Source organism: Hipposideros armiger, unplaced genomic scaffold (assembly GCF_001890085.2).
Source record: "Hipposideros armiger isolate ML-2016 unplaced genomic scaffold, ASM189008v1 scaffold_451, whole genome shotgun sequence".
Taxonomy (NCBI): Eukaryota; Metazoa; Chordata; class Mammalia; order Chiroptera; family Hipposideridae; genus Hipposideros; species Hipposideros armiger.
In genome coordinates this window covers 1,264,838-1,292,118 of record NW_017731801.1, presented here as the reverse complement: position 1 = coordinate 1,292,118, position 27,281 = coordinate 1,264,838, and the positions used below count along the sequence as shown (strand labels likewise).

General features: G+C 39.1%; 1 protein-coding gene across 6 annotated transcripts in view; it reads left to right on the top strand.

Annotated features, from left to right (window-relative positions):
• The window catches only part of PLPPR1 (phospholipid phosphatase related 1), a 238,141-nt gene that overhangs the window by 185,394 nt on the left and 25,466 nt on the right, over positions 1-27,281 (top strand). For all 6 annotated transcript variants that reach the window (XM_019665757.1, XM_019665756.1, XM_019665754.1 and 3 more), the window contains 2 exons: positions 2,347-2,535; positions 15,327-15,459. In XM_019665757.1, coding sequence (XP_019521302.1) covers positions 2,347-2,535; positions 15,327-15,459 — 322 coding nt within the window. The remainder of the gene's footprint in view (positions 1-2,346; positions 2,536-15,326; positions 15,460-27,281) is intronic.

The window sequence follows — 27,281 nt, the reverse complement described above, 5'->3', positions numbered from 1 at the left end:
ACACGTGGGCGTATCCAGAGATTACTGGGTGGTTAGAAGTTGTGACAGAAGGTCCACTTGGGAGGGAGAGTACAAAATGCCAGATAATACAAGAATATAATCCTTACAGAGCCAAAAACAAGTCATGTATGATGGATAGTAGAAGGAAAGAATGATTTGTGGCCTACCTGGAGGTAAAGAAAGGTGGTGATGAAAATGACCAAAAGGTGAAGACCTTTCTAGCAGGATGGTTAGGAGTTTGTACTTGAGACACACTACAACTGGAGAAACCTAAGCCTTCTGAGCCAGAGAGGAAAGGCATTGAAATTGGGAAAAGAGAAGGATAGGGGAGGATTCTTAATCCAAATAACCCTTAAAGAAAATTAAGCTTTTGTCTATGGTGAGGAGGAACTGCAAAGATAATATTTCAGAAACAGGCCTGGTTCCAGAGAATGAGGTAGAGGAGAGAGCAGTTTAAGGCTCTGCTTCCATATTTCGACTAAAGAAGTAAATAGGGATTAGGAATTACAAATTGGTAGTTACAAAATAGTCATGGGGATGTGAAATACCGCATGGGGGATATAGTCAATAATGTTGTAAAAACTGTGTATAGTGCCAGGTGGGTACTAGTCTTATCAGGGGATCACTTCATAAATTATATAAATGCCTAACCATTATGCTGTACACCTGAAACTAATATAAAATAATATTGAATGTCAAATATAATGAATATATAATATAATTAATATATATCTAGTCACAGGATGTAAAGTACAACATAGGAAATATAATCAGTGGTATTGTAATAGCTATGTATGGTGTCAGATGAGTAGTAGACTTGTTGGGGTTCTCACTGTGTGAGGAATGTAATTGTCTAATCACTATGTTGTTTTGTGCACCTGAAAAAGTGAATAGAAAAGTGGATAGAAATGCTAGATAGTGCCTCTCTGCATTAGAGTTAACCTACTTTGCTTCCCTCCCCCATAACTATCCACGCTTTTGTATAGGGCAAAATTCTGATGCCATGATATAGGTGTTTTTCCTCTTGGGGATTAGAAAATGTGGGGTTCTAGTTCTGGCTTTGACATTTACTAGTTATGACCTTGGGTTCGTCATTATAGGGCTGGAATAAGAACTTTAGTCTTCCTAAACCCTGAAAAGATTATGGTTTCACCCTCACTGCCCCATATATACTTCCAAATAAAAATAATTTTAAGCCATAAAAGATGTATAAAGACATTCTCCCAAGCTTTGATTGTTTCCCCCCTTGATTACATTGATACTTTGAAGCAAACCGACATTTAAAGATGTTCTTCTCCATTTGCGTGTCCCTCCTTTGCCGATGTTCAGTCTGAGCACATGTTTAGTTTACTTGCCGGATGGTTTAGCAGTGATCAGTTGTCCTTGTGGCGCCTCAGTGTTCTCATCTATGAAGCAAAGGTGTTGGGCTACAAGGTCTCCAAGATCTTGTCCAGCTCAATTTTCTGTAATTTCATAACCTCAAAGACCTGTTTTCTTGGTGTCTTCCAAATAGAAATGAGAAAAATAATGTTGGTGTTTCCATATGTCCTCAACACCTCATACCTATTAAAGGCAAGATTTAATATTTGGTGAATATCTGGGACATTTCTGAGTCAAAATTAAAGGGTAATTGCATCGCTTTTTATGTCTAAGCCTCCTGAAGGATACACGTTTATAATAAGATGTGATCATCAACAGAGTCCTTGATTTACTGGTGGAAAGCATTTTGGAATAAAAGCAAAAGCTTTTTGGAAAAGGATAAAACTGATGAGTAATATGGGACACCTGTACTGTTTTCATCCCTGCCATCAATCTCGAGTGTGGCTCTGAAATTTTCCCTTGAATTTTCTAAGCTTTAGCTCTCCTGTTCATTTGTTCGTTCATTCATTCATTCATGCCTGTAATATTTTATATTAAGGTAAGTCTATCTCTAATATTTTATGAAATTTCTCATGAACAGATCTCACATCTACATCTTGCCAATTCTTATGCCACTGCCCTTTCACTTGTCACCTCTGCCCTGAACGGAAATATTGCCTCGGGTCCCATGCATCCTTTAAGGGGGTGGGGGCAGCAGAAGCTGGGCCCCTCTACAAGCTTTACTGTGGTCTGCCTCTCCGATGGGAGCTGTTCATTATTTGCTGGAAGGTTTAGATAACAGATGTTACATGACAGACAAGCAAACACACACTCCCCGTACCCAGAGCACGCTGAGCCAGGCACACACACACTCGCCAATAGCAATACCAGGAGAGCTGCCGGGGTTATGGAGGGACGGTGCTCTTATGGGCGAGCACCGCTCCGAAGCCCTGCTAATGTCTCTGTGTGGCCATGCTGTATTTTCAGCTTGTCATCATGGCTGGGACAGTGCTGCTTGCCTACTACTTCGAATGCACTGACACTTTTCAGGTGCATATCCAAGGATTCTTCTGTCAGGATGGAGACTTAATGAAGCCTTACCCGGGGACAGAGGAAGACAGCTTCATCACCCCCCTGGTGCTCTATTGTGTGCTGGCTGCCACCCCAACTGCTATTGTAAGTACATAAATAGACTTCCTTCTTTATTGTCAGATACAAACAACATTTCTTGTTTGCCTTTTCTCCTCTTTCCTCTCTTCCTGGGCATTCACCAGCAGCTTTATCAGGGGTGTCCTATTTCAGCCAAAATAGAGTGAGTGGAGCTCTGCCTTAAAAAGCTCATTAAAATAGGTCTTGTCTTTTAGAAGTGGCTTCTGCTTTTTGGTATCTGAACATATATGTATATATATGTTTTTTAAGAATGTGTGAATGTCACAAATCAACAGGCATGGTTGGCTAATGTGTTAAGAACAGGTACTGTGAGCTTGAAAAAATATACAGTGGATCGTGTGTATTAAGAAGACGTCTTGAATATAAATGCCGGCATTGATATAAAGCCTCTGATCAGAGTGGAGTAGAATCCCCCGGGCCTGTATCTCCTGCTGATTTGATTGAACTTCCAGAGAGACCACAGATGAGAGAAATCGCTTGACCTGAAGTTTGCTGTGATTCCTTCTTGATAGCTCTGGCTCTGTTCACATTGCATCACATTCAATTAAGTTGCAACTGTACCGTCATTTAGTTTATTCTTCTCTCTCATGAGGAAAAAAAAATTGATCAGACAATCCTTTAGGGAGCCTATTTCAAAGCACAAATCTCGCATATCTGTGTTATCTGGTAAAGTGATTTAACACTTTGACATTTTAATTTTAAAAATGACTTGGCGAGGGTTTTAAAATAAACATTTCTATGTTGAAATGTGCTACAAGTTCAGATTGTCTGGGATGTGATCTCAGTGATCGTTTTCCCCTTTTTCTTCCAATAGCTACCCCCTCCCCGACTGTCCCTCCTCCCCCGCCTGGCCTTTCCCTCTCCCCTCTTTTTTTGTGCAGTAATAACAATACTTACTGGCATGCTGAAGAGTATACTGATTGCTCAGACATTCAGCTCAAGGATTCTTTTCTATGCAAATTTTTTGCTTGCTTTAAGATGAGAAATGGAATAGAATTTTGAGAAGTAATATAGACATAATGAGTCACAGTGCTTCTAAGTTCATTTTGATCATTGATCCTACACTCCTTCTTAAAGGATAAAATGATGCTGTAGAGATGAAGGTCAGTGCTGATAACACGTGATGTATCAGAGTGGTTAAAAACACAGCTTACTGTCTGACATACTGGATTCACGTCCCGGCTGTGTGACTTCAGGCAAGTCGCTCTATTGTGCCCTGCCCCCATGAAAAATGGGGATAATATGACTATTTCATAGAGTTGTCACGAGACTAAACAAGATGACTCATACACATGACTTAGCACAGTGTCTGGCATGTACTAAGTGGTTAGAAGTAGGTACACAAAGAACTTGACTGGAAACTGTTTTTCGCCCTCTTCAGGGTCACAGACCAACTTCCTCTACCTGAGTAGAATGAAATTTCACTGAGAACACTGGTAGCATCTCTTCAGAGTGATGGGAGATGCGCCCTCTCCCAGATCTCTGTATACCTCTTACCTTTATCTTATGCTTTCTTACCAACCCTGGAATAAGAGAAAGCACAAAAGACACCCTTCCATGTACCTCAAAAGGCAACGCCAAGTTAAACGAGGAGGCCATATTGGGCTCTGTCTGAAATAGTTTGATGGTAGCTCTGCCTGGAGGCACTGGGCTTAGTCCAGAATCAGATCCTGGTTTCTTCCTATCTCATGAACATATCCTTTTCTTATGTGTTCATATATCAAGTTCTGAGTGGTCCACTAACTTACTAAAATATTTTTCTCTCCTCTTTCCAGACCCCAGAAATATTATTGCCTAGGTTCTCCTATAGTTACTTATTGTAATTACAGAGATTCTTTCCATTAATCAAAAACTAAGGAAAGCAAGAGAAAGTGAGTAATAAAAATTATGAATAAAAAACCAGTGAACCAGAAAATAATAGAATTGATAAATAAAATCAGGAGCTAATTCTTTGAAAAGTAAAATGTACAACCCCCATCTAGTCTAATTTAAGAAAGGCAGCAGTGGAAAAAAATAATATATAAGCAAAAACACACAAAGCTTTAAAAGTCTACACTGTATTGTTATTTAAATTGTATGTACAGCTCCGTGCCAATAAATGCTTACATCTCAAAAAAAATGATAATATTTCATGACAAGATAATTTACTAACAATGCCTTACAAAGGTGTAGAGAAGCTGAATAGATGAATAACAATAGAATAAATTTTTTAATGTGTCTAAAATTTATCTCACCAAGTAGTACTGAGGACATATTTCTATAGTATAAATTTCTTCAAACTTTCAAGGAATAGAAAATCCATAACTATATAAAATGTTCCAGAAAGCTTTTATATGCACATTACAAAGTAAGAAAAATATGGATGTCCAACACTTACAAAGTCTATATACACACCCACAAACACACCCTGAATAGCAACAGCAATCTCACTCAGGAATGTAGATGCAAGCATGTAGAAAAGGATTGATAGATTTGTCTACCTGAAAATAAGCATTCTGTCACAAGAGAAAGTAAATTAAAATTCCAAAAATGTTTGTAGCATATGAGACTCAATTGTAAACACCCTTTATTCTTAAAAAGATGAGCTCCCCCAAGTAAAAATGGGGGAGGACAAGAATAAACAATTAACAAAGCAATAAACTGTGTGCATATAAATATTTCTAAACTCATCAATTATCAAAGAAAAGTAATTTTTAAAAATACAGCATTTTCCCCATATAAAATTGGTAAATGTTATAAAGAAACATAGCCCGTGTTGTTGAAGGTACAGATAACTTTCATACAATTCTAGTCAAAGTGTAGACTAATATTTTCTTTCTAAGGAGAAGCTTGTCAAAGATGTATTAAGAGTTTTATAGACTTCAGAACCAGTCATTAATACCATTTCCTGAATTTATGCTGAGGAGATAATCAGAGTTTTATTTAAATACAAAGATTTGTATATAGGGATTTTCATCTCAGCAATAGTTTTAATAGTGAAAAACTCAGAACCAGCTAAATATACAATATTAGAGGAGTGTGTAAATACACTATGGGGCAGTCATGTGTTTTAAACACCTTTAATAGCGATGAAACATGCTTGTGATTTACTATTAAGATTTTTTAAAGGTTGAAAAATATATACAGTGCTGCAAGGGAAATCTTTTTCCCTTCTACAAGGGAATCTGAACTTCTCTTAATTTTCTGGCTGTTTCCCTAGGGGAAAAATAAAAGATGATATGTATTTATGTTACTTGGCAAAATTAGCCCCTGATTGGTGAACTGTATGTGGACTCAGAGAACTTTAATTACCCAAGGAGGTACCATGCTAGGACATTCAAGTGCAGTGACTCTGGAAACTTGGCATGTCCATTTTGAGACCTTGGAAGCTATGCCTGTGGAGTTGCTGCACCATATTTTGACTCCTATAGGGCACAGGCTTCTAAGTAGGGTAGCTCCTGCATCCATTAATTTGTCTGCAGCCTCCTTGCTCCTGAGCTCTAATGCTCTGCTGAACCACTGCAAGGACTCTTGCTGAAGCATCTTGCATGTGATGCTACCCTGATGGCAAGTTGTGGTTCCTTCCAAGTGGGCCAATGCCAGATGTGGCACGTGGTTGTCTGTAGGTCTGAATATTTAATAGACCCTAAGAAGGTACCTTGTGTGTGTTGCAAATGTATAATTATATATAAAAAGACTAGTCAGAAGTAAACTAAAATTTTCCACAGTTACATCTGAGTGCCAATGGTACAGTTAATATTTTTCTTCTCTTTAATACTTTTATATATTTTGTTCCAAATGCTACATGAAAGCATATTATTTTCAAATCCATAAGATAAGTTTTATACAAAACAAATTGTATACTGCGGTTTTTCTGGTGATAAATAGGAAATGACCGATCTTGAATAAGACTTGAAAATGGCAGTTCTAATAAACAAAGACACAGATGGCCAAAACAAAAAAATGGAAAAATAGAACTTTGTGAAGAATGATCTCTTTCCTCTCTGGCAAAAATTATACTTTTATACTAAGATTTTCAGCAGAAACTCTTCTCCAGGTTACAAGTTTTGATCATATCTCTTCCATCGATTCCTTTCCCCAAATGACACAAATTGGCATGGGGTTCAAATGCTCTGATGGGAAGCCAAGGGGATATGTTCAAAGGACAGTGAACTAACTACCTACAGTTATACTCTAGCTCTTAAGTATGGAACCCTGATTCAGCCTTTCTATTCATTTGCTCCTCTGGGTGAAATGTGACCCAAAAGCTGGCAGGTCCCCAAGATACGTGCTGAGGAAAAGTCTGTAAATGATGGTGATAAGAGTAACATCTTTTAATTGACTTATATCCTGCAGTCATTGCCTCATTTACCCCCACAACATGCCAGTGAAATAGAAAAGAGAAAAAAAAAAAGAAATAGAAAAGAGACACCCCAAAGAACACAGAGAAAGTACGTGGTCCAATTCCCTTCATTTTTGTATTGCGAACGTTGAGTCTTAACCAGGTCAAATGATTTGCTGAAGGTCCCAGCTAGTTCTATATGTGACTGGGCAGATAGCCTCCCATTTGGTTCCACTTTTATTTTCTTCCTGAATGAGGGGTAATTGCGAGGAACCAGGGCTGATTACAGCTGATGGGTTAATGGCAGAGAGACCTGTGGCCTTTGAACCCTGCTGATGCTGCTTGCTCTTCCCGCAAGACCTGAAAATAAGTGAGTAGCATCAAGACAGAAAGCAGAACTCTCCTGATGCCCAGGGACATTTCCTGGGAGCAAGGAGCTCTGTTCATTTATCCTGCCCCATCCTAGGGAGGTGCGGCTTATCCAAGAGCACAGATCCCAAGTCCCTAACTCAGCACAAGCCCCTGCTTCTGCGTGTGCATCCTTCATTCACTTCACGCTGCAGAATCATCCTATCGGGTGTGATCTGTCAAGAGAGGCAGAGATCCCAGATATGGCTTTGCCTCCGGTCATCATGTGACCTCTGTAAGTCATTCCCTCTGTGGGTTCAATTTCTCATCTATAAATAAAAGAAGGGGTTGGGCTAAATGATTTCCAGCATCTTTTCAGTTCTAATATTCCGTGAGAACGAAAAAAACAAACAAAAACACAAAAACCATTCTGATGGGAGGCTCCAAACGTCAGATTCCCAACTCCCAGGTCGTGACTTTCTGGAGTTCAATTTTACACCTCTGTGCCTGGTTCAGTGTTTCACAGAACTGCAGTTTTTGTTTTTGTTTTTGTTTTTTATTCCTCCTTAAACCCATTTCCTATTTTCCCTGGAGTAGAATGAAAGCAAGACTCCTCTGGGGTGACTTATGGGGTACTAACTAATGATGATTTTCAAAAAACAGTAGCTCACCCTGGACGTGTCCTTGGTGTTCTGCATATTCTCAAGCACATGAACCATAGAAAACCCTAGCACCTTAACCTGCTGTGTGTCTCTGTGCATGGCCGTTACCAACCCCGTTCATAACTGCTGGGACACACGAGAAAGGCATGAGAGGAAAGACTCTGCCATGTGTTTGACCTGCCATTTCCTATTTCTTTTTTTTTGTGCTTTGCTGTCAGAAAATATCAGCATCACGTGAAGGCAAGGCCACTTGGGATAAACTTCACAGGGAGAGGCCAGATCTTTAGTAAATGTTAGAGCTTGAGAGATTTATTGCATCCAGAACTGTTTGGCCAAAAGTGGTGCCTCATTCTTCCAAGAAACCTGCAGGTTGCACTCTGACCAGCGAGGTAACCCTGGCTGACTACTGACTGCCTCAGGCCTCCTCAATAAACTCAGACATGCCTAGTCAGGCACAGAGCCTGTTTGGATAAGAAGATTTAACTCCACAGAGAATCTGATTTAGCTTTATTTTATCTCAGCTCTAGCTCCACAAGCGTGAGAAAATGGCTACTGAACCTTTTCCTTGGGCTCCCAACAAAGTAACAGGGGAGTATTTAGTACTAAAGCTGCAGAATATTTGATGCCCTGCCCAAGAGAATTGAAATGGCTCACAGTTGGCATGCAAGTGTGCACGCACATGCACACACACAAAAGGCTCATCTAGAATTTCCCAGGAAAGAAAGAGACAAACACAATTTGATAGAGAGGCACAATTTGGAGGAAATGGTGAATCTTCACTCAGGGGTTTCTGACAGTAAATATAAAAGCCCCAAGCAAGGCACAGTGAGAATCACAGAGTGGGCTCTCAGTAAATGCAAGTCTGTTGGCTGGCTGATGAGGGACACAGCTGCTGAAGCAAAGGAGACATTGTAGGACCTTGTACTGCCTCATCATCTGCCTCTTCCAGGCTCTGAGCAGTCTCATCTGTTGAAACCCCTTTCAACACTTCAGAATTCACATCTTTTTCCTTTGGAACATTATCACATGACTTTTTTGTAGTTTTTTTTGTTTGTTTGTTTTTTTACCATGAGCACATTTTCTTCGTTGCTAACATACTTAGTCTTTATAATTTGTAATGCTTTCTGGGAAAGATTTATAGAGATCCTCATTAATTGTGGGCTTTTTAAAAACTTGAAGAGAAAAAAAATCCATTTCCCCGTTTTCTGTACATGTTTCAGATGACTGCTCCAAATTCCTTTACAGACCATATTTTCCCCTAACATTGCCCTCCAGAGAGATGTGCTTACTCCCATCTTTGAGATCCCCTTCTAAATGAGGTAACGAGGTGACTGTGGTAAGGAGCTGTGGTTATTCACTTCTTGAATTTTTCAGCCCTCTCTCATTTACCCAGAAAGACATGATCCATTTACTTGGTGATCATAGTGCATTTACTTTTTGTTGAGAGCATTCTTTTAGGTAACTCATTTTAAATTCCCAATTCTCTTGTATCCACTGTACAGAAAAAAAGGCTTAAGAGCCTACTATGCTTTGGAAACATAGTGCAGCACCTTGGTGCTGCATTTTATCACAAGGGTCAATTTATGAGTCTTCTGAATCCATAGATTCAGCCCCTGGATTAAGACCAGAAGGGAAGCTCCAATCCACAATACACTTATTATCGTAGTTGCTAAGTGATTGTCAAAATGCCATCATCCCAATGACCTTGATTCCTTTGAAGCCTTGAGCTTTGAAAGGCATAGGAAGTGTCTAGAGTTGAATTTCTTTATTTGCACTTCAGCGTGACAAAGTGGAAGTCAAGAGTTGCTGAACCAACCAAAGCTCAGCAAGTGAGAGGACCAGGACCTCTCTGCAGACCTGGGTGGTCAAAGGCACTCATCAGGAAAGATGAAAGCAGAGTATGAAGATGTTGGCAGTCAGGACTGGCAGCATAGCCCATACATTTAAAATTTCCTGGGTCACTTTTAAACAAAATCTACAGCAAAAACCATGTCTTCCTTTCTTGGAAATGTTCATGCCTATGGAAACTTCCCAAGAGGAAGTTTCTAAAAATCCCTGAAACTGAAAGCTCTGAAGCCATGTAGCATGAATGTACTAATATTGGGAAGTGTGGAAAGAACCCTCAAAGCAAAGCCCGGAGAGGGGGCTGCCAACCTCTGCTGTCATTTAGGAACCCAAGTGACAGAGATATCAGGAGATGTGAGGACTCCACAGTAGGCTGTGTCCACTTTGCTTTAAGGGACAATGACTTGATGAGGGCAAAATCCTATGGGATTTTAAAAGTAAATGAAATCTATAGGAAAAAGTATTGCAAGAAACCATGAGGCCCCAGAGAACTTAATTGATGGGACTGAGATTGAAGCCCAATTATATGATTTCAGTTTCTCTTAATCACTCAGCCCCTATCATAAAGGCAAAGATGTTGGAGCTGAAAAGGCACCTTAGCGGGCTTCTAATCCAACAGAGGAGAAGCTGAGAAGAGATCAAGTGACTGGTCTAGGATCAAACGCCTGCTTGGGGTGGTGCTAGAGCTAGAGTCACACCATGTGTCCTTATGCCAGGACTAGAGACAATGATTTTTTTTTTTAAATCAATTCCCACCCACATCATTGCCTAGATAGACCAGGAAGTGAAAGCAACAGACATATTCCTTAAGCAGTTATAGACGTTTTGACATGCATTTTTTTAATACTCTCAACAATGTTCTGATCAGTTATTATCCCATGGTCAAAATCATGAAAAAAAGAAAAACTGAGACTCAAAAATATGCAATTACTTGCCCAAAGTCACATATCAAGAAGGGACAGAGCTGGGACATCAACTTCACAGCCCACATTGAAGAAACAGCACAGACTTTGATATTGTGAATCACCAGTTCCACAACTAGCATATGGGTGAACCCAAAATATATCGTCTAGTAATTCTAGATGCGCTTTTAAATGACAGCCACCTATAACATGCAGTGAGTCCCCCTTACAACATCAAATTATAATACACCTTACGGTGTCTATTTTTTTTTCTACAGACTGTTTGTATTTTAAAATCTAAAAACTTTTCCCTAAATATTTTGCATTTATATGCCTTATTTATCACTTACCAGATCTCCTGTAAAATATTGTGAAGAAATGAAACCTAAAAGATAACACGCCAAACTGACATACTATTCCAGGGTTATTTGTTTGTTTATTTATTTGCCATTTGGGCTTCCATATTTTAAAGACAACTTTATCAAGATAGAACAGTTGTCCTCATTACTTAAAGTATACGTACTATTATCTAAATGTCTAATGTCACTTGGGATTGTGGCCGGCATAGCTGGGGGATGAGAAATGCACTAATGGAATTCATTTACAGTTAATTCATTGCCAGATCTAGAATTTCGCCTTGATCATTTCTCACCAAAGGGTATTCTCTTTTGCTATGAGAGATAGGATGTTTGTTAGCTAACAGTCAGAAAGGCCATAATAGGCAGGGCAGCCAGGGCCGAACACATGGCGAGTCCCACATGCTCCAGCTGCTCTCTGAGCAGAGTGGTAGATAGAGGCAGAGAGTGTGTGGCAAAGATACAGATGGAGGAACCCAGCCATTGCCAACCCAGTCATCAATCTGCCAGATTGTGCAAAATGGTATCCAGTGTGGGCTGGAGGCCAGGCAGGAAAGGCAAGCCCTTCCCCTTATCAAGCAGAATTCTTCCCCTCTCTAGGCAGAGCCAGGCCCTGTATGAGACTATAAGGCCCAATGGATGGAGAAACAGCACCCGATGAGTGGTCAGTAAAATGCAGGAGAATGCGCATGTACGAAACCCACTCACTGGGATCTGGGAGCTGGTTTGTTTCATGAGCAACTTTTATGTCTGTCGGTCTTAATTGAAAATCAGGAATAGCTTCCTCCCTTTTAGTTATAAAACTACCCCCTTCCTCCCTCTCTTCCTTCCTTCTTTTCTTCCTTATGTAAACACTCATTATCACTTAATATATTCCAGGCATTGGGTCAGTAAATAGATATATAAGTTAGTATATACCCTTGCTCTGATTTTTTTTTCTTTTATGCTTCATACGTCAGTTGTGATTTGAATATTGTTGGCCAGTAGTAATAATTCCTTACTGCTAATCACCTTTGACATGAGAGCCTTAGGACATTTTACTTATGGATGTATTTGAGCTCCGTACCCTTTTGCCTTCTGTTTGGTGTGGTATGCCTTGGCGTGATTTTGTTTCGATTTGCATGTGTGTGTACGTGTGTGTGTACTTGGGTATTTTTTTTTAACAAGAATGGGTGTGTATAGATTTTCTCACACAGCTTCTTGCTTTTTTGCCCTCTTGTGTGAGTAGTAGGAGGCTTCACGGAATGTATAGCTTCTAGAATTTGCACAGCTCTTTCCTATAGAGTAAGAATGTTTTGGGCTTCTGAAATGGCTGAGGCAAGCAATGTTTATTTCTTTTCTCATTTATTCTCATGTGTTTATCACTCTCCATCCCATTTCCCTGATTTCCTTTTCAATCATGTCATTTCATGACATTACATGATAAATTTATTAGTTCATTTTTTAGTTTGTTTGTGTCCCTCCCCCAACTATGCATCTGTTCACAGCTATGTGGAGACACAGTGCTGGAGCAATTCCTGGCAGAGTGGGTACTCACTCTCTCAAACTGTTGAATGCAAAATGAGTGAATTTAGTTTGAAAGAAATCATTCACATTGTGTTACTTCGTCCTTGGTTTTTATTTATTCTTAAGCAATACACAAATCATTGCATGTCATCTGGTCCATATTGAGAATTTCCTGCAGTGTTCATCTTCAGAGAAATCAAGGTCAGAGGGTTCTATCCATAAGGAGGTCCTCTAAAGATCCAATCTTTTGTTCTTTCAACACATATTGATTGAGCCTACTATATACCAGTTCTTTTTTAGGTAGCATACAAGGCAAGGCAAAAGTCCTTCCCGTGAGAACATCCTAGTCAAATGAAGAGGGACATGCAAACAATAATTGCAATTAATTGGATAGATGTCAGGACAGAGATCTGTAAAATGTGTTGTGAGAGCAATAATAAGACAGGGCCTCCCTTTTCCTGAGGGGACCTGGCAAAGGCTTTGGAAAACGCAATGACATTTTCAGTGAGTCTGAAAGGATACATAATAGACATCATTTTTCCTGCTTTCTAGTCTACCTCATTAAACCTATATTCCAAAAGACCATCATTAATCTGATATGTTTAATTCATTTCACATTGATTAACTACTATGTACCTTCCACTGGGCTAGGCCCCTGGGATACAACAGAGAATAAGAGAGGCACGACATTCCATAGAAAAGAATAGCAATAGCGATATGTAATTATTTGTGATAAGAACTAGAAAGGAGAAACACAAGGTAAGAGAGTCATGTACAACAAGAAAGCCAAAGCTAGTCTGTGGGATGAGAGAAAGGTCCCTCAAGGCAATGTATTTCATGTATCTGAGCATGCGTGAATTTATCCCCATCTGTTCCCTAAGATAAAGAAGAGTAATGCAGGTCCATCATGTACAGTAGGGACAAACAAAGCCTCTTGGCACCTAATTTTGGCAGAGATAGGTCTCAGGGCAAAGAGGGAAGGCTGAATCCTTGAAGCTATTCAAACATTTTTACATGGCAGAGCTCATTAACTCATTGTTAATTCCAAGGGATGTTAGGCACAAAATATTTTTAACTCTGCACAGCCGTAGCTAGACAGCATCTGCCAAGGTGATCCATGCTCGCCCATTGTTTGCCTGTCTGACTCGGAATCCTGCCTATTCCTATTGACTTTCCATCCCATTCCGATTTGCCCATAGTTCTATTTCCACTACACTATTCTATCTTGTACTTTCATATCATAGGAGTTTTTCAGTGTTTAAAGAAGAGTGCATCTAACTAATTTTGTTTTCCTAGGTCTTCAATATTAAACACAAATTCAACAGATAGTTTTGCTAAGTCACCGCTGAGGAAGTGTCATGCTTCAGAGGAAGGATTCTAGAGTCAGGCATCCCTGGCTTCAGAGCTGGGGTTTGTGATTTACTAGTTCTGATGACCTTGGACAAATTATTTTAACACTTCTCCTCCTCAGGTGTTTTGTCTGGACAATCAGGATAACAGTATCTATGAATAGGCCACCTTCTAAAGCTGCTTCAGACACTGTCTGGCTATGTGTGGCCAAGTCCCCGAGACCTTGACTTCCCTCACTCATAAAAAGAAAGGGGAAACATCTATAAATGATTCCAGTTTGAAAATTATATAGTTTGCTTTCCATCACCCATGTGCCATTCATGATATTGTCATATTTATTCATCTAAACAGATATTCCATACTGACAGGTGGAATACGAAGCCTGGGAATATTTAAATCATTGATAGAGTTTTTCTAAAACCACAAGGATATGCATAGCAAAGAAGAGCATCTCTGAGATCACAGTCTTCTGGGGGAGATGCTGAAATTAGGATTAGGAAAACAAAAATTGCATGTTATGTGGTGGGAAGTCTGGACTTTGGCAACCAGATATCTTGGGGACCAATCCCAGTGGCAGTCATGTACCACTTGTATGCTCTGAAGGGTACATTACTTAACCTTGCTGAACTTTCACTCTTCACCACTAAAGCAAGGGTAATAATACCTATACCAGGGATCTTGTGAGCATGACAAATACTATGGTAAAGGCTGACACCCAGTTTTCAATATATAATGATACTTATTAACTTTTTATTCTTCACTGATGGTTCTCAGTCTTCAACTGCGGCAGTGTCAGAGCTGGTGACAACTTGCTCCATGCTAGTTCCTTATTTTAAATGGAGATACACTGCTGCCGTGTGCTATGCACATAATGAAGAAATATGAAATGTAGTCCCTGTCATCAGGGAGCTTACAGTCTATGCAGAGGCATTATGATTTAAATGGTAACATACATGTATTAGTTCAAGGTAACAAGAGAGAGGTGCCAATCATAATGAAGGGACAGTCAACCAGTTCAGTGTAGGATAAATATATTAACAGCTCAGGCAAACTGGTTTAAATAAGGATTTATCATGTAAATAATGGTAGTATTGCCATATAATGAAGTAATAATTTATTGTGATACGTGCATGTAATGCTTTGTTGGGCACATTGGCTGTCCCAGTCATTCCTCTTCATTGCAACTCACACATATTGGGTAAAAATTCATTCCCAGCATTAGTGAAGCTTATTGTGGATTCTATTACAATTTATTGTTTCTATTTATGTCTTTATATGACCTTATTTTTTAATATCATAGCCTGAAGTCTATCTGAAATTATCAATTATTGTTTTCTCTAATTCTTTGGAAGAGTTCAATGCAAACTACTCTTTAACTCTTCATCTCTCCAACACATCTTTTAAAAAGATGGTGAAGCCTTAGTTTGTTTTTTGGTTTTTTTAAGCCCCTGGTCTCTTTTATCAGACAGCCCTCCAACGTGACATTTCTCAAACCTTCCTTCTCCAGATTTTTATTGGTGAAATATCCATGTATTTCATAAAGTCAACCAGAGAATCCCTGATTGCCCAGGAGAAAACAATTCTAACCGGAGAATGCTGTTACTTGAACCCCTTACTCCGAAGGATCGTAAGATTCATAGGTGAGTACAAGAGGACACAGTGTTTATCTGGGATTCCCTCTGGACCCATATTTTAATATTGACTGAATATTACCAGATACCATCTAGGTGATTCAGGCAAGGGTGGGGAGCATGAAAGGCCACCAATATAATGAATGTGGAAATAATCAAACTTCCTGATGAAGTTTTCCCATCCGGTAATTGTGTTACGCAGGGAACTTAACAAGGTACGGGAATTCTAATCCATCAGGTTCTTGAAACTAACGCCTTTCCAGAGTTGGAAGCTGTTCTATGGAAAATGTTCACGACAAGGAATAGTTAAGGTGAGTTCTACTTCCTTCCTTCTAGGACTTCTACAAAAATTTCTGGGGTGATTGGATAATGATTATAGGTATAGGAATGAGTGTGTGCATGGGTATAGGTAGAATACAGATCTTGCAGAGTTCATACACAGTGAATACTTGATAAACAAGTATTACAGTGTTCTAATGAGATCCTTCAAATACCTACTGATGACATGGGAGCCAGGATAAAACTCCCAAAGTGTGAATATGGCTGGTATTAAAACAAGCCATGATACCATTTAGAACATATGGTACTGACAACTGAGAAAGTGAGGGCCAGATTACAGCAGGCTCTCAGTTTTTTCGGTTACCCTTGATCCTTTTTATTTCCCCTGTTGTAAAGGGATGAATTTCCCCAGGTCATGAGGAAATGACATCAAAATCAAATATGCAGTAACTTCTATGATTGTAGTGAGAATGAGGGAAGTAGTAGAGTGGGAAGCCTACGAAAATCTAATTTGAAAGCAGAACCCTTAACATTAAAGTAGTCTTCGGCATTTATTGATGTTATTTGCAGAATGACCTGTGGAAGTCTGCAGTCGGCTCACAGGGCATATATACCCTGATCAAAATGATGTCACTGCTGTCTGGTTTACTCATTCCAAACAATGGTGCCTTTCAAAGACATTCACAGTTTGGTCACTTCTCAGCACAGTGGCTAGATAACAAATCATCAAGGAGAAAAGAGCAAAGAGAATATTTATTATACAGGACACTTTATATACATTATTTCATTTAGTCCAACCCCATGCCCTGTAAGGTAGGTTACAGTCCTAATTGTGCAGATGAAGAATCTGATGTAAAATGATATACAGTAACTTTTCCCAAAAAGAGAGCGAGAGCGAGAGCGAGAGCGAGAGCGAGAGCGAGAGCGAGAGCGAGAGCATGCATACACACACATACATAATTTGAGTCGGGAAGAAGATGTTATGACCGCTGTCTGTCTATTTCCTGCACATGTAATTAAAGCAAGTTATTTAAAGTACAGGGTTATCAGATTGCAATTAAATGGAAGTACCTTTAAAAGTCACTGTTACTTTTCCTTGGCAAAGATAATTCCTACCTATTTGTAAACCACCCGAGCTGGGGCAGAGTTCAAAGAGTGGGAATTTTAACTGGCACCTGTCATGTGTATGAGGCCTCCCTGTATGCACTGGCAGGGAAAATCTTTGTTCACTGAGGGACCTCAGAAGACCCCACTATCCAGGGATGAATCCCACAGATTACCTGTTGTGATACTTGAGATTTCCACTTGAGTTACTGTGTTGGGCTGAGGTATGGTTTCAGGAAGACCACTATTAAAGCAGGAATATATCACCATTGGAGGAGCATCAAATTTCCATTTTTATAATCAATGACACATTGGTCCATTTGGATCTGTCATAAGCTAACAGAGAGCTGGATGCTGGGAGCATAAGCCAGGGACATTCAAATGAGATCAGTAAGAGTTCAGCAGCCTAGGGATACTAGAAGAGGGCAGCCAGTGGGGAACAAGTAAACCTTGGAGAATTAGGGGGAACAGCATCGAAAGGGAAGGGAGGTTGCTGGGTAAAGAAGCACTTGCTTCATACTTTCCCTCTTTCATTTTGTGGCACCAGGATCTGCTCAGTTGCTTAAATCGAAAACCTGGAGGTCACCCTAAACCATCTGGAACTTGTTAGAAATGTAAATTATTAGGCTTTTTCCCATACTTACTGAGTCAGAAAAATCTGGGGATGGAGCCTGATAATCTGTGTTGTATGACAAGTCATCCAGGTGATTCTAACGCACGCTAAAGTTTGACAGCCACGGGCTTAGGATGTTCCGTTTTCATGCCCCTTTAAGTGGTCTCTCTACATCTTGTCTTGCAACTTGGTTCCATTCATCTGCTATTCACCAGATATTCCCTGCTGAATATCTTTCAATGCCTTTCTGGTGTTTTTAACAGCTGATGCCTTGCCTCAGTTCCTGTTCACGTGCTGCTCCTTCTGCCCAGAAATTTCCCCTTGCCACATTCTCACCATTAAAGCTGACAAGTCCTGCTCATCCTTCAGAATGCTGCTTTTACATTACGTCTCCACCAATCCAGACAGCTAGTTTCCTCCTCTTCCAGGCCCTGTGGAGCCTTATACCTAAGCCTTTGATAGGCACTTACCACATTACTCTAATTACTTAAGTCCATTACGCCTGTTAATTTGTGATCCCTTGGAAAGCACAGACTGTATCTTTTTCACTTTGTATCAACAGCATATTGCAAAATGCCTGGCACATAGTAGGTTTTCAATACATTTTTTGGAGCAAAGATAACTCTGTTGAATCACAGATTTTCCTAAAATTGCTTCCATGAATGCTGATTCTTAAATATTCACTTGCCTCCTGTTTAATTAACTTTATTACCACGCTTCAGCTTAGGAAGCTGAAATTAAAGGCAATTTCTGAGAGAAAGTCAGAGAAGTCTATTCTGACTTTTCATATAGGAGAATTGGAGATGGGGCAGCAGTGTCTATTTAGAAGACACATAGGTGTCTATTTACCTCGAGAAGGGTTAACTTATTTTGTCTGAGTATCTGTGAATTCATTTTTTTTCCTAAGAGAAAAAAACATACCACTTAAAATTAAGATATTTTAAATGGAGATGTTTCCTTTGAAAAAATTATAGTAAAATAAGGTAGTAATCAAAATATTAGAAATATTATTGTAAAGAGCTTAATAGTCTTTTTTATTCGAGTACATACCAAACTACCGTATTTCCCCATGTATAAGACACTCCCATGTATAAAACACACCTTAATTTTGGGGCCCAAAATTTGAAAAAAAATGTATTACATAAAGTTATTGAATTCAAGTTTTATTCATCATAAAATTCATACAACTCCTCATCATTGTCAAAACTCCCAACCATTAGCTTGTCCTCATCTGTGTCTGATGACGAATCACTGTCTTCATATATTGCCTCGTCCTCAGTTCCATCTATGGCATTTGAAATCTACAACCACTGTATAAGACGCACCCAGTTTTTAGACCAAATTTTTTGGAAAAAGGTTCGTCTTATACAGGGGGAAATACGGTATATACTATGCAGTTGGCATTCGAAAATGATAACTGTTTCAGCTAACTATTCAACTTTAAACCTAAATGGCATGACTTCTCTTGCATTTTATGTAATTATTCTAGAATCCATTACAAATAGGATTTCCTGAAAAATACAATCAACTTTATATCACAAAAAGTGACCAATTAATTAGCAAAATATGTTTAACAAAATAATGCTTTATGCTGTCATGGATGAGAAAAAATGGGATTTTAACAGATTTCTGGTGAGACTATGTTAATATACACTTTCTGCATAGTGATTTGATAGTGTATTTCAATAGTCTTAAAAATAACTGTCCTTTTAAACCTGAAATTCCACTTCAAATAATCTACCCTAAGGAAACAATCAGAAATGTAGATTAATTTTTATGGACTAAAATTACTTTATCATAATATAACTTAGAAATATCTAATAATACAATTTTTAAAAATATGCTACCATCATAAGTTGTGACTTAAGAAAATTACATTTTTATAATATTATGTAAAAAAGTCAAGACACTATGAATCTATAATTATTTCAGAATAAAAAGGATATGTAATGTAAGTATGTGTATATGTATTTGTGTGTATGAGTGTATCTCATAGAAAAATAAAGGGAAATATACTAGAAGTTAACTGTTGCCACTTTTGAGTTGCAGGATAATGGATGAATAATTTTTAGGTTTTGCTTTCTATTCTGTATTTCCAATTTTTTATCATGAATATGAATAATTTTAAAATCAGAAAAAGCTAAACTTTTTTTTTTAAAGGGAAGGGTGGCAAAATAAAGGTTATGCAGAAGGATGGCTGAGTCCTTTAACGTAGTCTTCAGTGCAGAAAGCAGAGCTGAAAGAGGCACCTTAGCTTCCCAATTCCCTGTCTTCTCTAGTCTGTGTGGCATGAACTTCAACAGGTAGCCCCTTGCCCCATTCCACAGATTCACATTAAATTTTAACTGAGAAAATGGCAAGAATAGCAAAGTCAAGGGGAAAACATTCAAATTAAACCATCTCCTCCTATAGATAAATGCTCATCATTTTTATCATGACAGAGAGGATTGAATTTCTCTGATTCACAAATCCAACAGTATTTTTTCCCCCAAGTTTATCATTATAAGAAGGATGTGTCACCTCCCAGGCTTTAGGCATAAACCCTCATAGTTAAATTCCTCCACCCGTTTCTAAACCAGTGTATAATATTTTAAGTTGTGTGTATATGATGTGTGAAGGGAGGAAAGGAATTGGCTGAACTAACAAATGTGACTGACATTTTATAAACATGAATGTAGTCGAATTAGTAACACTAATTAGTAACACTTCTCCCTTTCCTCATTTCTTCCCTCTGCTTCCTTTCCCTTCTTATACCATTTCCTTTGATGTTGCATGAAATTGACCAACAACACACAGATTTAAGTTCTCAAGAGAGATAAACCCCTGTATTTCTTTTTCAACAGCAAAGCAAAATAAGGCAGTCACGTTTTCCCCAAAATTCATGATGACAAGTTCGGTCAAATTCTTTTCATTCACAAATATACTTGAGTAAACATGTTCTTGTAAGTATCAATTATTAAATAGTGATTTTTTATTTAATATTGAAAAATAAGGAATAAGCAGCATTAGACTTCTATGAAGGATTGAGAGTTGTTTGCCATATAGTAAGAAAAGTAAATTAACTTTCCTTTCCTGTACAACTGTTTTCTTTTGAGTTAAAGAAGAAAAGAACAGATCCAAATATGACAAGAATAGACTGTCTATTAGCACCTAAAATGGGCTGTCACCCAGAAGCTATTTATTAAGTGCTTTTCATTTGGAATTGCATAGTTCCTCCATAATTGCTTCTAATAAAAATTTAATTAAATTCCAAGCAAATCTTAGGTCATTTGAGTCAGGTCTAAGGATTCAGCAGCACTGGACAGAATACAAAGTGCCATGGTAAACAGTTAATACAGGTAGCAGTAATTAATTGCCATAAATTAAGTGCGATTTAAATGAAGCATGAATATTTTAAACGCAGTTTCAAAGGTCACAGTGCTTTATGGTTGTAAGAATGGATACCCTGAGACAAGCTTAATGTTAGCCTTCTCAAAAACTAGAAAATCCGTCTCAATTTTGAAAGCCATTTAAATACACTTTGTCTCAAAAGAGACTATTTGATTAAATCAGTCCATTTCAGCTTGCATTTACTTTTTATAATTAAATTATAAACTGGGGGACCGATCATATTCATTCAACCTTCAGTGACTAATTCGGTGAGCACGTACCATACGCTACACGCTGAGTGAGGTGTTAAGGACATATTAGTGAACCAAACAGAAAGGGATTTGCCCTCATTGAGTTTATAGGCCAGTGGAGGAAGCCAGGCATTACACAAAATAAATAAATCATGTTTCTGAGAATATCAGGGCTATGGAGAAAAATTATGTAGAAAAGGGAAATAGGGGGTTTATGGAGGAAGATGTGCAATTTTAAATAAGGAGGGAGAAGCTGTTTCACAATGAAAGCAGTCCAAAGTTGGCATTGGCTTCACAGCAGCACAGGCGCCATTGTAGCCGACCAGGTTCCCAGGGCACTAGATCAGCTCCATGTGCTAACCAAGGAAGCGGAGCCTGGCCAGGTCGTCTAAAATTAACTTGCAGCGCCTAGGCACCCAACTTTAATGCCGAGACAACAGGCTAGACCTTAAAAGGAAAATGTCAAGAGCAACACAGAGCAGGGGCTGATCAGCAGGTAGAGATATTTCTGGAACTCAGCAACAGGAACCAGAGTTGAAGCTCAGGTATATCAATCAGGAGGAGAATCCCAGATGGATCTTAGAGAAAAAAATGGAACCTCAGTTTCTGGATTCCATGAGTAGCCAAGCCACCAGACTTTGAGACTAAGCTGTTTAGTGCTTCCTACCAGGGATCAGGATTGGCCCTGTGGATGGGGGCCAAGGATGCAGGGAGTCGTAGGAGAGATGCTGAAGCTGGGAGTCTCAGTGGACCTAAAAGGCATAGCCAGGGATCAGCCTCTGCTCAGATCTCAAGAAGTTGTGATGTGGCTGCTTTTGGTTATTCTAATCAGTGCAGAGAACAAATCTCTCCCGTGAACCAGAACATTACAGAGCTGAACAAGACTCCTGGCCCAGAACTCTTGAGGTTACTCAAGTTATCAAGAGGAACGTTATTCAGTCATACGAGACTCCAGTGATCCTTTTCCAAGGGCTCTCCCCAGCACCAGTGTTTAGAGGCCAAATAAAAGGGCTAAGCAGACTGCTGCTTTCTCTAGCTGGCACTTTGCAAGATTAGCCAGTGCAAATTCATGGCACCTCAGCAGTGTTGATCTTTGGAGCCAGATACATCTTTTCTGTATAAGGACAGGGGCCTGTCCTGTACATTGTAGGATGTTTCGTAGCATTCCTGGCCTCTACCTGCCAGATGCCAATCGCATTCTCCTCCCCAACTAGTGACAATCAAAAATGTCTCCAAACATTACAAAATGTCCCCTGGGAGCAGGATCACCCTCAGTTGAGATCCACTGTTGTGAAGGTTTAAGAAAACAGTTATAGTACAAAGACTGTTTTAAATTTTTTTAAAAATAACAGATTAGGCACAGTGAGGTGCAAAAATACTACCTGAATATTGGAAATGACTCCCCGCAGTTGATAGAGTGATTTCAGAGTTTTCTATTGTATAATTGTATAATTTTAAAAAAAAGTAGTATGTGTTTCAGAAACCACTTAAATTATTACAGTAGAACACACCAGAAGTGATTAGGAAATGCATCAAGCAGAGGGCAACAACACCAGATCCTTACCATCGAGGCTGGTCTGGTGGGAGGAATGGGAGTAGATTCAGATTACCAGCTTTAGACACTTATAAACAAGAATCTGGGGGCAGCCGGTTAGCTCAGGTGGTTAGAGTGCAGGCTCGTGGCACCAAGTTTGCCAGTTCAATTTCTGCATGGGCCAGGGAGCTGTGCCCTCCACAACTATTAGATTGAGGACAACTGCTTGACTTGGAGCTGATGGGTCCTGGAAAAACACACTGTTCCCCAATAAAAATGTCTTAAAAAAAAAAAAGAATCTGAAAGGGCAGAATTCGAGGGCTCTTATTTGGAACCAATCCCTCCAGGCTTTGATATGCCTGTTTTTAGATTCCTTGGTCAGTAAGGAATCTCCACATTTAGTGCTTATCTGGGGTATACAAGTACATCCTAGGCTTCCTTATCTGCGTCCACATTCCCCACGCACTTCATTGTAAAATTATCATGGCTTCTGGCAGGTTTTTAGGATTTCTGTCTCTATCAATCAGCACTTGGAGCCACACTTCCTAGAAGAACTGAGAAGCAGATATTTGAAGGCTAGAAGGTATAGGAGCAGAGTCAGACATTTGAGAGATAAAGCACTAAGATGCTGTCCTGAGAGAGGAATAAAGAAGACACTCCTGTTGAGATAAAACCATGTCATCAAGAAATCATGTAATTTTATGCTCCAGGAAAGTAGAAATGTATTTGTTTGTTCTTTCATTTGTAAAAATATTTGGGGGTGGGGGGATTTCTAGTGGATTACCCACCATCTATATTAAGTATTTAATTATCCTTCATCCTCACTTATGATGAGTCATTATAGTAATGACAAGTATAGGGCATTTTTTAAAAACCATCAGCTCAGGGCCGGCCGAGTGGCGCAGTTGGTTAAGAGATCACTCAAGAGTACGAGAGCTGAGCAACAGGGTCACAGGTTTGATTCCCACATGGCCCTGAGCTGAGCTACCATTGAGATGCCAACAGGTGGCAGGATGGCTCAGCTAAAAAAAAAAAAATGTTTTTTAAAAAAAAAACCACCAGCTCATCATATTGTAAAAGGTGCCTTATTAATACAAAGGATGAATAACACCTAAAGTCAAATATTTGAGGTTGTCAAAATTATAGGGTTCTTGTCTCTTTCCTCTAATTTAAAAATAATTTTATAATCAACTTATTTAAAATACTGAGGACATCTACTTCCTTTAATTATAAAAATAATAGTAGCTAATATCTATATAAAGCTCGGAATTTATAAACTGTTTTTACAACTATTTCTATGATTTGAATAATAATGCTGTTATATAAATGAGGTTCAGGTTAATCAATTTAAATAAAATCTACATGTCAGATTAAAACCATCCCATGAATTCAAGGAGACAGCTGTCAGCCTTTGGTGTTTTGGCAACGTCTATAGGAGAAAGAGACCATAAAAATCCAGTACTGTGAAGCCCTGAAATTCACTATCCAAGGAATTCAATTCTGTCAGAAACTTCCTTTTGAAGTATAAGATGATGTTTGATGTATGTAGATCAATTTGCACTGATGATGTTTGTATTATAGTAGGAAAAAAGGCCGATTCATTGCCGAAGTGGTAAGAAAAGCACCTCTCTTGAGAATGACATGACATAAGTGTTCTATTATGTTCTTGTTAGACAGCTGTTGGCTAAAACACTGAAGAATTCTTGTTCTTATGTAACAAGGTAATACATTTCATCAGGGGCAAGCTCTAAATCCTTGCCTCTTCTCAGTGCCTCTGTGTGTGTGGGGGGGGGGGTTGAGGGGGGTGCTACCAAATATACAGAGCTAAAGTGCTTTTCCATGGCCTAATGCCTACCCATATTTTTTTAAGAATATGAAAGTATTATAAGCTTAGAGGGTTATGATTAAAAGTATGGATTTAGAGCCATGCAATTTAGTTTTTTTGTGGTTGTTTTTTTTTAAGATTTTTATTGGGGAATTGGGGGAGGGGAACAGTGCTGGGGAATTGGGGGAAGGGGAACAGACAAGTTGCTGTCCTTTTGTTCTTCAGTCTAGTTGTGGAGGACGTTGCTTCACTGGTCCAAGTTGGCACCATCATTGCGCTCTTCCCTGGAGAGGCAGATCAGTCGCCAGCTTCTGGAGGGCCACTCACTGCGGCTGCTGGCTACATACGGTAGCCCATGGCAACCCACTGCAGCAGGGGCTGCAGCCTATGCCGTTGCTGGCGACTCACAGCAGCCCAGCTCCAGGTTGAGCTGTTGTTCAGCATCTTAGCTGTGGAGGGCAGTGTCACTGGCCCTCATATGTGGGATCCGAACCCGGGCCCTCTGGCGTCCCAAGCCAGCTCCCAACCATCGCACCACTCGGCCGGCCCCAATTTAGTTTTTAATCCAGCTTTTCTACTTACTAGCCATGTGAGCTTGATCAAATTATTCGACCTCTCTGGGCCTCAATTTCCTCACCTGTGAAATGTGGAGGTAATAATAGTGTCTACCTCATAGAGCTGTGGTAAGAATTAAGAGAAGTAATATTTCAAGGCATTTAGAACAACACCTGGTACATACCAAGCACGGTGTACTAAGTTCCATTATTTTTATCTTTATTATTATTATTATCTTCTAGTATCCATGGCAGTCTTAATCAAACATCACATCAGTTCAGTATGTCCTTGCAAGGAAATGGGATGAACATGTTAACTTTGGATAAATATCTTCATTAGGAAACTTCTAGTTTCAGTAGGGCATGTTAAAGAGAAACCATTTCACCATCTTTTCTTTTCCTAAAGAAATGGTTGTTTCCCAAAGGAGTGTTCTTCACAGCTGAATGAAGAACACATTTGCAGCTAAATAACTTGCTCCATTGAAATTTTCCACTGGGGGTCTTGATGTGGCAAAAGAAAAAACAAAAACGACCTCTGTGCGTTTCTTTGTATCTTATACTCCATTTACAATGGTGATTTGATGAAAGATGCAATCTAGAATTGGGCTGGTGATTGAATCAGAACATGCTTTGAGGAAACTGAACATAAAAATTTCTTACATGTTCCCCTTCTGCTGTCCAAAAACTGGCACTGGGACACCCGTGCCACTTGTCTGTCCTTGTCTGTGTGGAATAAGGTTTTCATCCACTTTCCCACTAAAACAAAGGCCAGGAGCTGACCTGAGGGCAGGTTTTCTTGTTTCTTGGACATCACAGTAGAAAAGCAACCACAAAAGAGTCCCAAAGCTGGTAAATTTTGAAAACGAGGAATTCTCCACATCACAAAATACAATAGTTCTTAAATTGCCTCTTCCATTGCATTGTCTTGCCAGACATAGAAAAAAAGAGCAGCCCTCTTAGAAATATGTGAGAGGAGGTTGAGAACATATGCTGAGAAAAGAGTGAGAGTCCTTCCCCTTTTCAGAGCGTCCTGTTACCAACCAAACCCACATAACTTGTTTTTATGTCTTTGTCACTGTGCTTTTCTTTTCTAAAGCTCTATGTGGTAGTTTCTCCACATGGAAATGCGTAGGAGCCAGGCTTCCGTGTGCCCAGGTGTTAATATTTAAACTGACAACTATTGCAGCTTCTCAGAGCAGAACTGGGGACATTTCTCTCAAAGATGTGCGTGTCTAAGTAAAACTCTACCCAAGCTCCTCATGCCTTCTGGATTCTTTGTGCTTCGCAAATGTTCCCCATAAGAAGTCTTTCCTAGGTATAGCATGGATCTTAATACTCCAATTCAAGGTTCCTTTTTTATTCTCATTGCATTGAAAATGCAGACTGCTTTTATTCCAAACTATGATTTATAAGTTTCCTGACTCACATGACACATAAAGCCCCAATTTTCAATTATTCTCTTTGTGTGCTAGGTACCGAGCACTATGCTGGATTTTGTGAAGTTTATAAAAAGAGACATAGTCCCTACAACTTACATGCTAAATGGTTTGATGTCAACCCTATGTTCAATAGAATCAGGGATGTGAGACCCCAATGTGTGTTAGAAAATGTGAACAAGTTTCTATGCTCTTTTATCCTCTACTCCTGTTAATCTCTGAAGTTTCTTCAACAATTCATCCATTGAGTCCGTAAATATCTATTACATGTTTACATGCCAGGACTGAAAATAGATGCTTGAGCAAAAGCAGATGTGATCTCTGCTCTTATAGAACTTGTCTATACTATCATTCTAATCGGAGAGTTGGACATTATTGAATAATCATACAAATGTAAAATTCCTACTGGAACAAGGGGTATAAAAAAATGTAATGGTATCATGCTAATCTAAAATAGCAGTATTTTTTTCAAGATCCCATGTGATATGAGATTATTTCTTCCTTTTCACTCTTTTTTTGTAATAGAGGTATAACAGTATATTAGTTTCAGGTGGACAACATAATGATTCAATATTTGTATATATTGCAAAATGATCACCACAGTAAGTCTAGTTAACATCCATCACCATGCATATTACAAAACTTTTTTTTCTTGTGATAACTTTTAAGATCTATTCTCTTAGCAACTTTCAAATATGCAACAGTCTTTTTAATTACAATCACCATGCTGTACATTATGTCCCCATGACTTATTTATTTATTTATTTATTTATTTATTTATTTTTAAGATTTTTATTGGGGAATTGGGGGGATGGGAACAGTGCTGGGGAATTGGGGAAGGGGAACAGACAAGTTGCTGTCCTTTT